Raw genomic sequence first — 15,895 nt, 5'->3', positions numbered from 1 at the left:
TTGTAAAATGAAGACTACGTTGTTTGGATTTCATCTCTTGTTGTTGTCAAATACTGCCACTTAGTGGTGACCTTGCCACCACTTTGACACACCAACAAAAAAAAACACACCAAAAATATCATATTGTCTCATTGACATTGCTGACCCTGCATGGTGTATGCTCTACTAACTCTGCCTGTTATTGTATTCTCTAGTTAATTTTTTCACTCATCAGAGACACGACATCTAGTCGGTGAATTTCCTGATGTATATTCTTGCCATTGACATTCAACATTTGGGTATGGCCTTGTATCAATTTACCAGAAGTTTGTAAGTATGGTATGATGCTGCTAAACCCCCCACTTCCCTGGAAAGATGGTTGAATCCACCCAAGTAAACAAATTGACAGACTGTTCTATTACCAGGAATGCAGGGGTGGAAATATTAATTGTGATCCAAACAATGAACGCATGAATATATTATAACAAAAAAATGAATTATGACTAATTTTCCGGCATGATTATAGTATGAAGGAATCATTCCTTCATACTGCTAGATATAAAATATTAGTGTCTTGAAATTAATATAGAGCTAAAGTTAGCTATAAAATACGTAAGATTAAAATAATGAAAATTATACGTCAAATATTTTGAATGACAGGCCTGGAAATTCATATAATATCACTTGGTTAAAGTTTCATTATCATTTATGAAATTTTTATGTGTTTATGTTATTGTGACCCCTTAAATCTCAAAGGTGAACTTTTCATACCATGTCATGTTGTCATTTTTTTGTAAAAAGCAAGATATCGTATTCGTCATAATCTGATCATATATCGGGATAATCTTAATATTAAAATACTATGGGTAAATTTCAATTATTTGAAAATAATGTGTACGAGTCAATGACCCTCTGTAGGTGCTTACTTCTTCATTTCATTCTTTCTCCAAACCAGCTGAGGATGAGAAGGAGAAACTAGTGATGGTGGAGCCTCAGGTTGCCAAGGAAACCAAAGATGTAACTAAGGATGTGGAAGCGCTATGGTTACAGGTTGAAAAGATACCGGCAAAGAAGACGGAGGACAGACAAGAAGACACTGACAGAGTTGCCCAACTCTTTGAAGACATTGAAAAACCACCTCCCATGCAAACGCCGATCAAGAGATTTGATATTGTAGAAGAGAGGAAGCGCCTTGAAAAATGGCAACGTGAACAGGACGAACAAAGAAGACAGAAATATTTGAATGAAAGGAAACGGCTACAGGAACAGTATGCTGCAGAACTAGAAAAGATCCACTCTGAAATGGTGAGAAATCAGGAAGCAGAACGCAAAAACTTAGAAAAATATGAGAGGGAACTGTTCAGACTTGATAGAGAACACGGACTTGATGCTGAGGAAGAGGCAAGGAAGAGGAGGGAGATTTTTGAAAGAGAAGAGAGTGAACGAGAAGCAGACTACCAACGCAGGAAGGAGGATCTAATGGCTATCTATGAACAAGATCAACAAAGGTTGGCAGAAGAAGAACATTTTGAAACAAAGGAAGACAACTTGAAACACGAAGAAAGTGCCTGGACTCTTGAAAAGGACAAAGAGCAAGGAAAGAAACAAGAAATCGAAGTTAAAAAGAGGCATATTGAAAGAGAACGGAGAAGAACACAGGAATTGGATGTCGAGGTCATCAGGAATGAAGTGGAAGCGAGGCTAAACATTGAATGGGAACAACTTGAACTTGAGAAACGAAAACAAGAAGAGAGAGAAAAACTTGCAGCTCAAAAACTAGAAGATATTCGTAAGGATCAGGAAAAAATAGCCAAAGAGAGATACGAGTTGGAGAGACGTCAAAAAGAGGAAAGGATGCAGTTGGAAGCAGAGAGGAGCAAGATCAGAGGTGGACCACCACCTAAAGCTATGAATCTCATGCCAAAAGGAACATACTCCAAATTTGCTGCTCTAAGTCGAGAACCTAAAAAAGAAGAGCCAGCGAAATACAAACCCGAAGCAAAACCGCAGAAATCTGCCCTCAAGAAACCAAAAGAGGACGAGAAAGCAGAACCAGAAAAGAAAGTTACTCCACACGAGAGTATTCTAGCAAACAAAAGTGCTTATAAACAATTTGCTGCCATTCCTCAAACTGAGGATGATGAATATATTCATAGATACAAAAAGCCCCCACAGGAAGAAATCCCCCCACCTCAGAAAGTCCCCCAACATGAAACCTCCGCCCCCAGTATTATCAGTGCTAGGATGACCCCAGCTAGTACTGTCAAACCTGAAGAACCGCTTCAAGTCAGCAAATCATACCTAACTCATGCACAGCCTGAACCAGCCTACACACAATACTACAGACAACAACAGCCACCACCACCACCACCACCACCACCACCACACAAGGATCTACCAGAGAGGGATGTTGATTACAGGCGGCAGTCACCAGAAAAAGTACCACCCAAGCATGTACCAACACAACAGCAGCATAGAAGTCCTAATGAGGGGTATGGTGACAGGAGGACACAACCTGAGAGAGACCCAAGACCTCAACATAGTGTCATGTCAAAATACAAAGGTATGGAGAAATTGTCATATTTAATAATGAGAAAATATAAAAAATGAAAACAACATTTTGTCGTCTAAACTCTATATTCTTTCTGTGTAGGTAGTAACATAGATTTTCACATATCAAATCCCATAGTATGTAAAAATCAGTATTCCAGTGCACGACTTACTTTCATTTGGAAATAATTATTATTTATCAGATGTTGTCCACAACGTTTATCTTATGGTATAAATTATAAACACCGTTTTCTTACTTCAACAGATGAGAATCTGCCACCAGCTCAACACTGGCTTGTAGAAGAGGCCGAGAGAAGGAGACGGGCTGAGAGGGAAGGGTTTGACAGGGGGTCACCATATGAATTATCACCACCCAGAAAAACGAGTCCCCTGCCTCCAGAGAAACCACAGAGAGATGTCCCTCCGCCAACTGAGTTAAGATATGATGAGAGATACATGTATGCACCCCCTGAGAGGGACAACACACAGAAGACGTACAAACCCAAAGACTATAACGAGGCTGAGCCTGTACGTAGACCGCAGAGGGAAACGGACGCTGAACGCAATCAGAAAAAACAAAAAAGACGAACATTTCATGCGCCCGATATTGATAATAGGTCTGGTGACTGGCAGGGTGTTGAAAGACGACAACGAAGTCTGGATGATAGCGACAGGAGAAGGAAAGCTCAGAATAGGCATTCATCACATGATTTAGGAAGTTATAGTGGTTCGTCTGAGAGTTTACCGCATGGTGCCAAGAAAAATAATGGTCCACTTCCTGGTCCAGTCATACAGGTAAGTTAATCATCATTTTGAAGAAAAAAAATACACATTTCGTTTTTTTTTGCAAATTCATTCAGATTGTTTATTGTAAATTTGTACTGTTTTTGAAATTCAATTTAGAATGTCGTGTGTGTATTTCAAGCAATCTTCATAAAAAATGTTTTTATAATGACAATACAATTCTGATTAGCTTAAGTTTTTTAAATGGTTTGCAAACATTTAAAGTTACACGAGCTGTAACTGGAGTACCATTTGTTTCGATCAACAACCAACTAAATATTCACTGAAAATTTATAAAGTACCAATGATTAGACATTCTATGTGGTTCTGAGAGGATGATTTTATCCCGAAGTAGTAGAGAAACAAGTTGAAATCAAAATCACACTGGGGGAAACTGATTTTAGGGTGTGGACCTAAAAATCAACTTAATTGGATTTATCTTACCATATTATGTGTACAGGTACATGAATATGTTTACCTACAGGTTATTCAATACTGTTCATAGTGTACGATTTTATAAGTGATAAGTCACAAGATCAGCAAAACGATTAAAGAAATTATGCCAGTGCAGCTTTAAAAGTGTAAAGGAAGCCGGTGAAAGAGAAATAAATAAATAAATGACAGGTTAACATTGTGATTACATGGCAGTGAAATATATGAATGTTATATACAAATTAATGATAGAGAATATATTGTTTGGTTAGAGACATCAACACTGAATAATTAATTTGTAGTGTGATCTAGGTCCGTAGTAGATGGATCGAAATGTTGCATTTGTTTCTAATTTACCGTTCCAGAGTAACTATATTTTATTGTCCCTCAAATCAATGTTTTAAACTCAAAATGAAACTGTTTACACCGTGAGAAAGTCGTATAATAAATTGACCTTTGACACTACTTTTGTTTAGAATCCATGATTTGTCCTGCTGTCTCCCTCCCCTGAAATAAAATTCCCAACTTCATTTCGTGTTTTGTTCAGAATCTTACCAACATAGCTTTGCTGTTAGCATAATGCAGTCATACAACTTCACTGACATTCATCTCCGTATACATAAAGGTGTTACCCTGATTTATGTTTTGACTAGAACCTTACAAACAGAGCTAGCAACATTAATACACGTCCTTCAAGTTCACCAACATCTCCGCAAAGGACGGGCCCAACATCACCACAACGGGCGGGACCTTACCAGTATCAACAGCCCCCAACTGCAGCAGTACCACCAGCTCCAGCAGCAAATAAACCACCAGGACCATCCTCTGGTAGTCGCTCTGTCAGTGGTAAAGTGTTATGTACTAGATGTGGTATGGCATTGGGTCGAGGTGCTGCCATGATTATTGAGTCGCTAGGACTTCACTTCCACATGCAATGTTTTAAGGTAAGTAGTAGTGTGTTGTAGTTAGGGACGATCGCACAATGTCACATTAAAATATTAGCGGAAACCCAGCACTGCATATCACATTAGGAGTCAATGTTAATCAACTTTATCAACATCTCAGTAGTAAATACAGAACCTGTTATCATCGAAGGTGTGACAGCTTAGATCATAGACCCGACACCCTACACTTTCGTGTAGGTGTATGTTTAGACTTGGTGCAAAAATGAAGTTCAGCAATCGCATTGATGCCGGACCCTCTCTCCCCCCTTAATGAACGAAGTTTGTTTATTGAGCGTGTGTGACTTTGTGCGATCGTCCCTAAGTTGTTACTCTAACCGTAAAGTTACTGGATATTGAACTTTCACATTGTAGTAAACTCTCAGTGAATTATGCACATTGGCAATACTTACATAAATTTGAAACAGTGTTTATGTAGATGATACTGAACTTTGCAGATTTCTGTTCACTCTCTCCCATTGATGCAGTCACACGGAAACCAACAAAAAAATTGTACATTCTCTACAGTTGACTTCCTGAAGACCCCCAAGTGAATTTTTCTAATAGTATACGCATTTAATTACAAATTGAATTTTCCATATTTTTATTTTAATATCTTTTTCATGTTGTTTATATTTTGTGTCCGGTAGTGTTGTGTGTGCAATGTACAGCTGGGTAACGGTGCACGAGGCACAGATGTGAGAATTAGGGCTTCCAGACTACACTGCCAGAATTGTTATAGCAACGATGCAGGTATGACAGTACCAGATACTACCATGCTACCCATCAACTAACAACTCTACCACCCCTGTCAAATGACATGGTCCAGTCCAACTTATTCAGTTTGGTTTGTACCATTGTCATTTATAGGGTGATAGTATATAATTTCATGTAACCAACTAATCTGGTGAGGTTTTTGAATGGACAGGTATTTTGTTGTGCGGGTTAAGAATCGGATCTAATGATTTCCTGGCAGGAAAGTTGACCAAAGTGGAATATTCAGGAAACTTAGCAGGTTGTTAAATTCTGTCTTTGTAACATGGTATGTGAAAAAACCTGGTGCACACCCCAAGTGCTGAAACCAGGTGTAACACATCATGTGTAGAAACCAGGTGTAACACATGTACTGGAATCAGGTGTGACACATTGTGTGAATAGACTCGGTGTAACATGTGATGTGTACAGAAACCAGGTGCAACATTGTGTGCTGAAACCAGGTATAACACATTGTGTATAGAAACCAGGTATAACACATCATGTGCTAAAACCAGGTGTAACACATGTAAGGAACCAGATGTGACACATTATGTGCATGGACCACATGTAACATGTGATGTGTACAGAAGCCAGGTGCAAACATGTGAAGAAATCGGGTATAACACATCATATGAAAAAACCAGGTGTAACACATTGTGTGTAGAAACCAGATGTAACACATCATATGCTAAAACCAGGTGTAACACAGAACTAGATGTAACACATTCTACACAAAATGCTGTATACTACTGAACTATACATGACCTCGGCCTGAATTCAGATTGAAATAAAAGATCGCATGACACAGCATAAGGGACATCATAGTATGTACATCAAAAACTATCTATGCTGGTCAACTTTCCTGATGCAGTGCAGAGAAAAATCAATGAATGCACAGAAACAAAATATTTGAAATGATAACTTGTAGCCAGCTGTCCTGTGAATGCATTTAAAGAGAAGGCTAATTGAGATTTGATACTGACAGTGTTGCATTTAATAGAACCATAATCCTAACTACTTCCCACATTCCATACATCTCATGGTCACCACCATTTATAGTGTTAGGCCAGGGAAAAGTCACTCTCATTATCACAGACATCGCTAGAAAACAGACAATCAGCTACTGCATCCACGGAATGATTCTAAGCATGTTTTCAGCTAAACTGCAATTTTTATTCTCAGTAGGTTGTAATGCATTATGGATACAAACTTCTATCTGTTGGCTTTTTGCATGAGTTTTGGTTGCCTGCAGTAACAACTACACTTTTCCCTTGCCATAACCTAACACCACCTGTTGCTTAGGCAAATCTTTTGCCAAAAAAAACCATTTTTGATTTCCAACTGCTGTATCTGGTTTTCACCTAAATTTTTGTGCAGGTAGTCCATTCTAAGGTCTGGGGAAAATGAGTTATCTCTCTTATCCTTTACTGAGTGAGTAAAATTTTCTTTCACCTCATTCATGTTTACGAAAGTCAGTCCTGTTCAACCAACACTCCATAATGTGTAGCTAAGATAGACTTAAGTCTTACTCTCATATTCTAGCTGTTTATATAATGGTATATTTTTTTTTTTTTTTAACACTGTTAGGTGGAAGGTGTTGACATAAATATATATTACTTGCAGTTTTTTGGTTGTAGAACCGTTGTGACGAGTCAGCAATATACGTTATATTGTGAATCTATCTGTCTGTATGTGTGTTTGTCATGATGTCTATAGAAGCAATGTTATCCAGAAGTCAAATATTACTGCGAGTTTTCGTTTTCTAAGATAGACACAAACTTAAACCTATTGTCGCAACATGTTGATACAACAGTGATAAGTTATTGAATGGCTGTTGGTTTAATTATAGTCTCAGTAGGGAGGTGTCTCTGAAAACCAGTTTATTTAGAGTTCCATAAACTTGCAGTGCTGTTTTGGAACTTCCAATGTTTATGTTATCTTGATCACAGGGTGATTAGAATCACACAACAGATGACTGCTATCCCCCACTTGTGTAATCTACCACATTGAAGAACAATATATTTGGTTTGTGTCTATCTTAGTAAACCGGAGGCTTGATTACCAGTGTTGTATCTTACTTTAGCAAACTTTTGGTTAACGTTATTTCTGTAGGCTTCATATGCATACATACAGATATGCAATAACAATCTATATGTGTATTGAGGATTTGTTTATCTGAAACATTGCCAGGTAGAGAGGGTCTTTCTCATATGTAATGTCCCTGTTAAAAGAGAAATTAAAACAAAATTTCAAGGTATGATATATATGTTATGAGCCATAAGGTTTTGAAACATGACAAATTTTTCTGTTACTGCAAACCAAATTGTAATTCAAGTTCATAATGACCCACCACAGAGGGCGCTGTCCTTAAAATCACCTGTCCCCAACCTTTCACAAAAAAGATGTATAGATGAGGTCAAAGTGCATTGAAAGCCTGTACTACTTTTTTGTATGCTGCTGTGAAACATGCTTGACACATAAATGTCACTGGCTAAGTTAGAAAACTACGCCTCTGTAACTTTTGGTATTTTTTGTTCCATCTCTGAACATTAAAAATATCTGTCGCACTTACAGATATGAACACAGGTGTATCATTGGCTATCAAGCTAATAGTAGACAATACCATCAATGTTATGTATGGTGCAACCCATCAATAAATAGATCATAAGTAAAGTATATGTAATTATCATCGGAGCTAGCAAAGCAATCATGCCCTATGTGTATCATGTCTGTTTAAAAAAAATACTACAAGTTACACAGTTGGCAATAACAGTACAAATTTTCAACTTAGCCAGACTTGACAAGCTTGTTTCATATCAACAGATACAAAAAGTCAGTTGTGTAACTATGCCATTGGCACGGGTTTTTCTTTTTGTTGGGGGGTGGGGGGGGGGGGGGGCATGAAAAACAAAAACAACCCAATGTTTGGTCCACCCATTTTGACCAGTTTTTATGATTCACAAGTGAATATTTTATCATAAATAATAAATATCTTTAAGAGTTGTTTTGCCATGAAAACATTGAAGCCAAATTGAATATCCATAGAATGGTCAAGCACTGTGTTGCCATGGTAACATATCAATGAGTGGTTGTGGCACAATGCATCTTCATCATCAGATAAGTGCACCTCACTTGACACACAACAGTTCTACAACACGGTATAATAACGGGTTTTTTTGTTAAATAGAACTTTAAAAAGATGTTAAGAAGTGTGTGCATGGTAATATGTCTGTATAAAAAACAGCCGCGTGTGCAAAACCAGTTTACTGAGAGATATTTCTTTCTCTTTCAGGTTTTGAGTTTACAGAGGTGTGATACATATAGTACAGTATCATATATGTATGTTACTATCACTATAAGGGAAATGGAACTGACTAAGCTGCCAGGCAACTGCAAGATATATCACAAAATATAACTAGTGACAATATTTTTCACGTTATGATATGAAATATTATAAAAAAGTAATCTCTTGAGTTTAACTTCTTACTAACTCTTACTAGGGTGTTTGGACATGTTCAGCAGTTTACAAAATAGTCGTAGTAGTATTGAACCCTACCACCCCTATCATTGTAATTTATTGGTATAACCCAGTTTCTTAACTCAATGTGTTGGGTGGTAAATGTTGACAATGGAGGAATTGTCTATAATGGCAAGTAGGTAAAATCTATCTATAAAGAGTCTCTCAATTTACAGCTGATAATCTTCGAACTTATTCCCATATGTAGATGAAAGTTTGAATTGTTCTAGATTTGCTGTTTTCCATATATGGGTACAGAAATCGTAACTGGTAACTTCGAATAAATTTATTTCACCAGATTTTCCATCTGTAATGGTATGAATATCCTTACAAAAATCACCATACCACGCTAATAAATTTTTGCTAAAATTTTCCATTTCTCTGTTATAGGGGGTACTATTAATACCTTGTACAGAATACTCAGAACTCGGTGAATAGAATGTATACATTTAAAAGACTGGGGTGGTAGGGGAAAATAAGAAGTAAACAGACCAAAAATAGAATTAAAAATAGTAAATCCGATCCTGTTGTGTCAAAAACAAGCATTAGTACGTAGTGTTTAACACTAGAACTCTCTACAAGTTTTGTTACGATAAAAGTAATACTTTGAAATATTAGTATTTTAGTTATTCTCCAAAATCCAGTCCAAATATTTTGCCTCCCGAAAATTTCCTAAAAATTGACAGAAAATTAAATTGCAGTTGTTTTAAGTTTTGAATTGAACAAAATGTAAATAATAATCAATATTTTTAATATATACCCACCAACGCCAATATTTTCAAAAGGCTTTTCTGGATGGATGTGTGCTTTGTTTTTTTTTATTTTTTAGAATTTCCGATACGTAATGGTGCATGGTGTACCAGGTATTGGATGCAGTCATGAATTATGCATATGACCTTTAACCTGTATGCATTTGACCTTTGACCTTGTATCACTAACATCATAATTGTAAATGTATCGAAGTACTTAACATTTTCAGTTTTTTAAAATAAAATTAATATATTTAATCATGTTTTTTCAGGTTATTGGTGAAAATTTTTCAATTTTTAAAATTTATTTTTTAATCACGTTCCCAAAATATCATGTAATACAATTGTTTTTTCCCAAAATTTTTTTTGTCTTTTTTTTGTCTTTTTTTAATTTCTTGATCTGAGCAAATTCATGAGTTATACCTGAATGGCAACTGTGGGTTTTTGTAAGTGACTAAAATCAACCAACCGACACGTAGAAGTATATTTACAGTGGTATTAAATTGAGATAGGGGCAAACATTTCACCAGAATTATCAGCCAAATGTCGTTATTTCCAGATAGAATCAGACTCGGTTACGGAAGAATCCATCCATTGGTACTTTAATCTAAGAAAGATATAATTTGTAGTCAATGACAGACAAACATAAAATGAATATGACAAATATTTTGATTTTTATTTCATATTTATGACCGTGTGTGTCCTCACTGACTCCAAAATTACATTTGTCAGAACTGTCGTCTGCTATTCATGTGTTCATGCTAGTCAGCGTTCCCTCACTATCAAGTATAGTTGTTACTTTTTATTTTGAAGAAATTACATTACTGTATATAGCTGCTTTTTTTTTATATAAATAAAACATGCATAAATTGTAATAGAGGAATCATGGAATTGAGTCCCTGTGTCTTTTTAGTGTTTTCAGATTTCTATGTGTGATGAGAGCTGATTGGATAAGTCAATTTAAACTGAATGTGAGAACAGTACTGACTGGATGAGTCAACTAAACTAGATGAGAGAAGAGCAGTGATTGGTTGAGTCAACCCAATCAGATGTGAAAAGAGCACTGATTGGTTGAGTCAACCAGACGAGTTTGAGTACTGATTGCCAGCATGAAAGTGTTGTGAGAGTACTTGGTACTGATTAGCTACCTGGAGAAGTAGATTGCCTTCAGTGACCCTAATTTACTTTGAAAGTACACGATTTCAGTTGTGAAACATTCAATTTCAGTAAGATTATGAAAAATTATTTCCATCCAAACCATTCCCTAGAATTATTTTAGTATGAGACCCAAATACTGACCTTCACCTTTCACTTGACAACCCCTCCACCCCCATCAGTAAATGCTCATAACCCATTGTCTATTAGGATGAGGACCCAAATACTGACCTTCACCTTTCACTTGACAACCCCTCCACCCCCATCAGTAAATGCTCATAACCCATTCTGTCTATTAGGATGAGGACCCAAATACTGACCTTCACCTTTCACTTGACAACCCCTCCACCCCCACCTCCCACTATTTAAAATACCATACATGTGCTCCTCTGACTTTCCCATGTATACTGAATTTGACTCCACTCTGAGAAATGTCTGATAAAGAAGTGGTCTCGGTGCTTATTTTAATACCACATATCTATTATTTTGTCTTTTGCGTATTTGTTTTGTAAATGGACAAAATGTATGCATCATCTGTTGCAACAACACAAAACAAAACAAAAAACAAGTGACTTGAAAGATGGTAAATAAAAAAGAAAATTAACCTTTTCTCTATCAGACATTAGTCAGATTGCATTTGACCCTTGAACTTTTACACATAGAAGAAACTAATTCACAAACAAACAAATGATATTGGACTTCAGGAAGATGGGACTCCTTGACTGGAGGGTGAGCTGCCTGGTGGGTATACTGGTTGGCAAATGATTACCAAACTCTGTTTTAACAGGTGGGTATCCCAAACAATGTAATGGCTGCAGACATTCTGCCATATAAAGTATAACAACCAAATGATAAAATAGATAGTAACATTTTTACAGTATAAAAAAATCAAGTTGGGAATTAGGAACACATCAGTTTGTAACTCCTTGCTCATTGAAATACCATGGTGATAACCAGTGTGCCCTCTAATGATAGCCAAATTTTGTTGTTGAGGGTCAAAATGATAAAAACTGGGATTTCTTGGGAGTCACCACGTAGTAAGTGATGAGGAACACCAAATTTTGGTGTGTCAGTGGTACATCAGAGGGCACACTGGTGATAATATTATCACTTCAATTGTTGGTGCAACTCACTCTGAAATAATACAAAGCATTTTGAGCTGTGGTTGTACAAAAAAGTAAAGACTTGCAGACACTGCCTGCTTCAGACTATCAGGTTAAACATCTCTGTCTTGAAACTGAATATCATACACAACCGTTTAGCACCAAATACCCTCAGTAATATATTTCTGGAATGATGAAAGGTCATCTGTGTAAATAGTCAGTCTGTATTCATAAATTTAACTGCATTTTTGCACGAAAATGACACAAAATACTGACGATGCCATGGTGGATAGCTAGTGAAAGCTTTGGTGAGTTTCTAGTATTTTGTGGTGCAAAATGAAGTTAAATTTATGAAAACATTATCTGTAGACCCCTAACAATGCTACTTTCAACCTCAGACCACTACAAGTTCTTTTAGTTGTCTGAGTTTCAACCATATAAGGCAACATGCACCATGATAAATATTGCAGACAAGGCTACAATACCTGTTTACATTTACTGTCGCCTGAAATTTTGAGGTTTTGATTTAAAAAAAGCCCTGATATCATAGGAATATTTTTGATTTCAGTAACATTTACATCACTTTTTAGTGAAAGAAGTATATTTCAGTGTACCTGTCTCCTGGCATGATAAGTAAAATTGACACTGTTCTTAGACTGTCGTTCAGCCTTAGTCAGCCTTCTCTTTGAAGTAGTAACTGATATCGTGGCATGACACTGTAGTTTACAGACTACGTTGTTTTATGATATACTGACAAAATGTGTGACTATACAACATTATGATGAAGCTGCACTGCAAAGTCCTACATCATGCCAGTAGAAGGTTTAGTGTAGCTGTATTATTTCATCTATCTCACTACAATCTGTCCTCATCCTAAGGTCAATGCCCTGACATTTCTAGCGAGTGCCTTAGTTTGTTGCCAGTCTACACAGAGAAATGATGACATAAACTTTCCTTCAAGTCAGGTTACTACATTCATGCTGTATAGGTAGTCAAAAAGGTGTTCCTTTAACGGATACAGTTTGCAATTGTCAATCTATCTATTGGGATTGTCAGCAGTTCTGTAGCAACAAGTGACCAAATTACTCACTGCTGACAACTACAAAATTACTTACTGCTAACAACTACAGGGCTGTATACTTCCCTCAAATACTAGTCTTCAGAGGAGATCCTTTGAAATACAGGCCATTTGTGAGAGTTAGTCACTTTTGGATGCAGTAATCAGAAGAGGGGATGTAAAACATCTCTGACCTTTCTTGTATTAAGCCAGATATATTTTCCACTGACACAAGACTTTCAAGAAGCATATACTAGTTGTCTTCAAGAGGATAGTGTGGTTTTACAACAATGCTTTCAAAATATGTAGGAATCAGCACCCGGCAAATCTACAGTACACATTTATTCCTGGACTCACTGACCGACGCTGGAGGAAAATTTGATAGTGAGATAGATACTGATAGAGGCTTAAAATCAAAGATATTTCAATTTTGAAAACCTGATGCATAATTTTTTCAAAAAAATTTCCAGATCAGTTCAAGAAATAGAGTAAATGCAGAAAAACATATTTCAGGTATCATATTTTGATATGACAGAAAGACCAATAAAAAGTATACATTTCAGATTTATAGTTATGCAGCATAACATGATTCTTATTTCAGTTTATAGTGATACAAGATACTAAAGTACAGAACAGGACACCAAAAAACTTGTATAGCCTTCCAAACTCTAACAGTAAATAATTTCCCTGGGCTGTATTCACCCCTTTTGAGAAACTTCCAATGACATCATTTTTACTGCTTTCAGTGAGACTGAGAAAGGAAATCCTGAAATTTTGTTTCACAAAAATCACCCCTAAGTATTCAAGTAAACAGCGCCCTCGGTGGTATAAATGGTGATAAGTCATCTCAAGAACAACATGTGCATACATCTGACTCTCTGAATTGACATGTCCACAAACTCAAAGTGCATTTAGTTCAAGTAGCAGTAGGTATTAAAATGTACTGAACTCGAATATAAAATCTGAGGTAAATACGATGAACTTGATAAATATAGCAAAAACCAACTTGAATACTCATCATGTAAGAAAACTGTGCCATCTATGGCTTGAATGTACACCAATCTGACTAGCATGTAAGCAAACCTTGATCTGTTGTATAATCTATACTAACGTGGCCATATAGTCACAAGGCACAACATTAACTTTATCGGGCTATGGGACAACCACTTGTAGGGAAGTAAACAGCGCCCTCTGTGGCATAAATGTAGCCATACTACATGCATTGCATGAACCCCATAGTCTATGGTAATAGCATGTTCATATGTAAGTAAAGTGACACCTATGTCATGAATGTGGTGGAGTGGCTACAAGACTGAAACTCGACCGCCTATATTTCCTGCCCAACACATCACGTATGTAAGTGAACAGCGCCCTCTATGGTATAAATGGTAGTAATCTCATAAATGACAAATGTCTGTAAATTCTTGGTTGAAAGCCTATAAAACCTTGTTATGCCATAATGTCATTGTAAAGATATACAGACCAGAAAGTATTTGAAATCCTACCCATAAAATTGCCATATAAAATGAAGGGGTAATGAAATCCCCACACTGACTATAGTGAGACCTATACAAATTGTACTGCATGATTCACTTTGTTGCTTGTCTATTTCATATACATGATTACACTATCAAATGGAAAGAGATGGAAAGGTACATGCACATACCTAGACTTATAGATGCATCAATATTTGTGTCAGTTAACCATAAACCAACAGTGATTAACACGAAATGTACACAACGATGACTCTATCAGTCTGGCATGGAACATGGCCTCTTCTCTTCAACTAACACACAGTCCTATCTACATGTCCGTACTACCGGGATATACTATCATATTTAGATTTCTATACACATGTAGACTGTTCATCGGCATACCTTCTTAAGGTTAATAACAGTCATACACCATCAGTGTTTTTGCTAAGGTTACAGAACTGTGGTAACAGGAATAGGAAATATGATAAAACTGACATAGTTTCTAATGCCATAATTTTGGTGGGGAACCCTGGTAAAATGACAGCAGAACTTGGGTAGATCTTACCTGACCAAAAATGTTCATATTTTTACCTGCTTACCACCCTTAACAAAAACATTGACCACCGATGATTTTGCTAAAGGTTGGCAAACTCTGGTAACAGAATGGTTGAATAAGATAAAACTGGCAACAGGAAGTACAGTTTCAAATCTGCCCTCTCCAGCATCGATAACACCGATCTCATGGATCGTGCTCACCCGAACACGGACGAGATCTAAAGGACGCTGCCAGCGTTACGACTGTGTGATGATAACCCTTTTTGGATGTTTACACAGAATAGAAGCAGGGGCATAATTTCCAATACACTGTACCATAATTTTGGTGGGGATCCTTGTTAAAAATGACTTGGGAATGCCAGTCGATTTTACCTTCTTACTGCTCTTAACAAAAACACTGACCACATAAAGTACCCGTATTAAGCCTATAAACTGTATAGAAAATACACAATACCCTCTCTATACAATGAATTCCAATGTCTTCATTTACAATTCAAACCCAGTACAGTAAATTTCACAACACCATTCGGCTTTTCTGTTTGATACAACCACGCAGAAACCAACAAGAAACTGCATATGCCACACTTCAATAGCAAGATCACATTTTTGCTACATAACATTTAGTTGAAATGAAATAAACCATTTCAACGTATTGCAACTCCATGCAGACATTCAGGTGCCAATGTTTTTCTGAAGCATGCATAAAATGTCCTTTGCAGTGTTCATTTGATGTCTGTATGGTGGCATTGTGTAGTTCAGACAAAACTGTACTCATTCAATCTTGCTATCTTAAAGTGTAGCATGTCCAGTTTCTTGTTGGTTTCCGTGTGGTTGTATCAAATA

At 36.7% G+C, this 15,895-nt stretch overlaps 1 protein-coding gene across 7 annotated transcripts in view; it reads left to right on the top strand.

Annotated features, from left to right (window-relative positions):
* LOC144438507 (uncharacterized) overlaps positions 1 to 10,584 on the top strand; it is an 86,676-nt gene extending 76,092 nt beyond the window's left edge. For 6 of the 7 annotated variants that reach the window (XM_078127561.1, XM_078127564.1, XM_078127565.1 and 3 more), the window contains 5 exons: positions 935 to 2,542; positions 2,795 to 3,324; positions 4,398 to 4,688; positions 5,336 to 5,438; positions 8,734 to 10,584. In XM_078127561.1, the coding sequence (XP_077983687.1) occupies positions 935 to 2,542; positions 2,795 to 3,324; positions 4,398 to 4,688; positions 5,336 to 5,438; positions 8,734 to 8,756 (2,555 nt within the window). In that variant the 3' untranslated portion in view covers positions 8,757 to 10,584. Of the gene's footprint in view, positions 1 to 934; positions 2,543 to 2,794; positions 3,325 to 4,397; positions 4,689 to 5,335; positions 5,439 to 6,818; positions 6,873 to 8,733 lie in introns of all 7 variants that reach the window. The other variant, XM_078127560.1, reaches the window with a different exon arrangement.
* Positions 10,585 to 15,895: the final 5,311 nt, after the last annotated feature.

Source organism: Glandiceps talaboti, chromosome 8 (assembly GCF_964340395.1).
Source record: "Glandiceps talaboti chromosome 8, keGlaTala1.1, whole genome shotgun sequence".
NCBI classification, from domain to species: Eukaryota; Metazoa; Hemichordata; class Enteropneusta; family Spengelidae; genus Glandiceps; species Glandiceps talaboti.
Note: the sequence above shows the minus strand (reverse complement) of the source record. Positions and strands in the feature narration are given on the sequence as shown.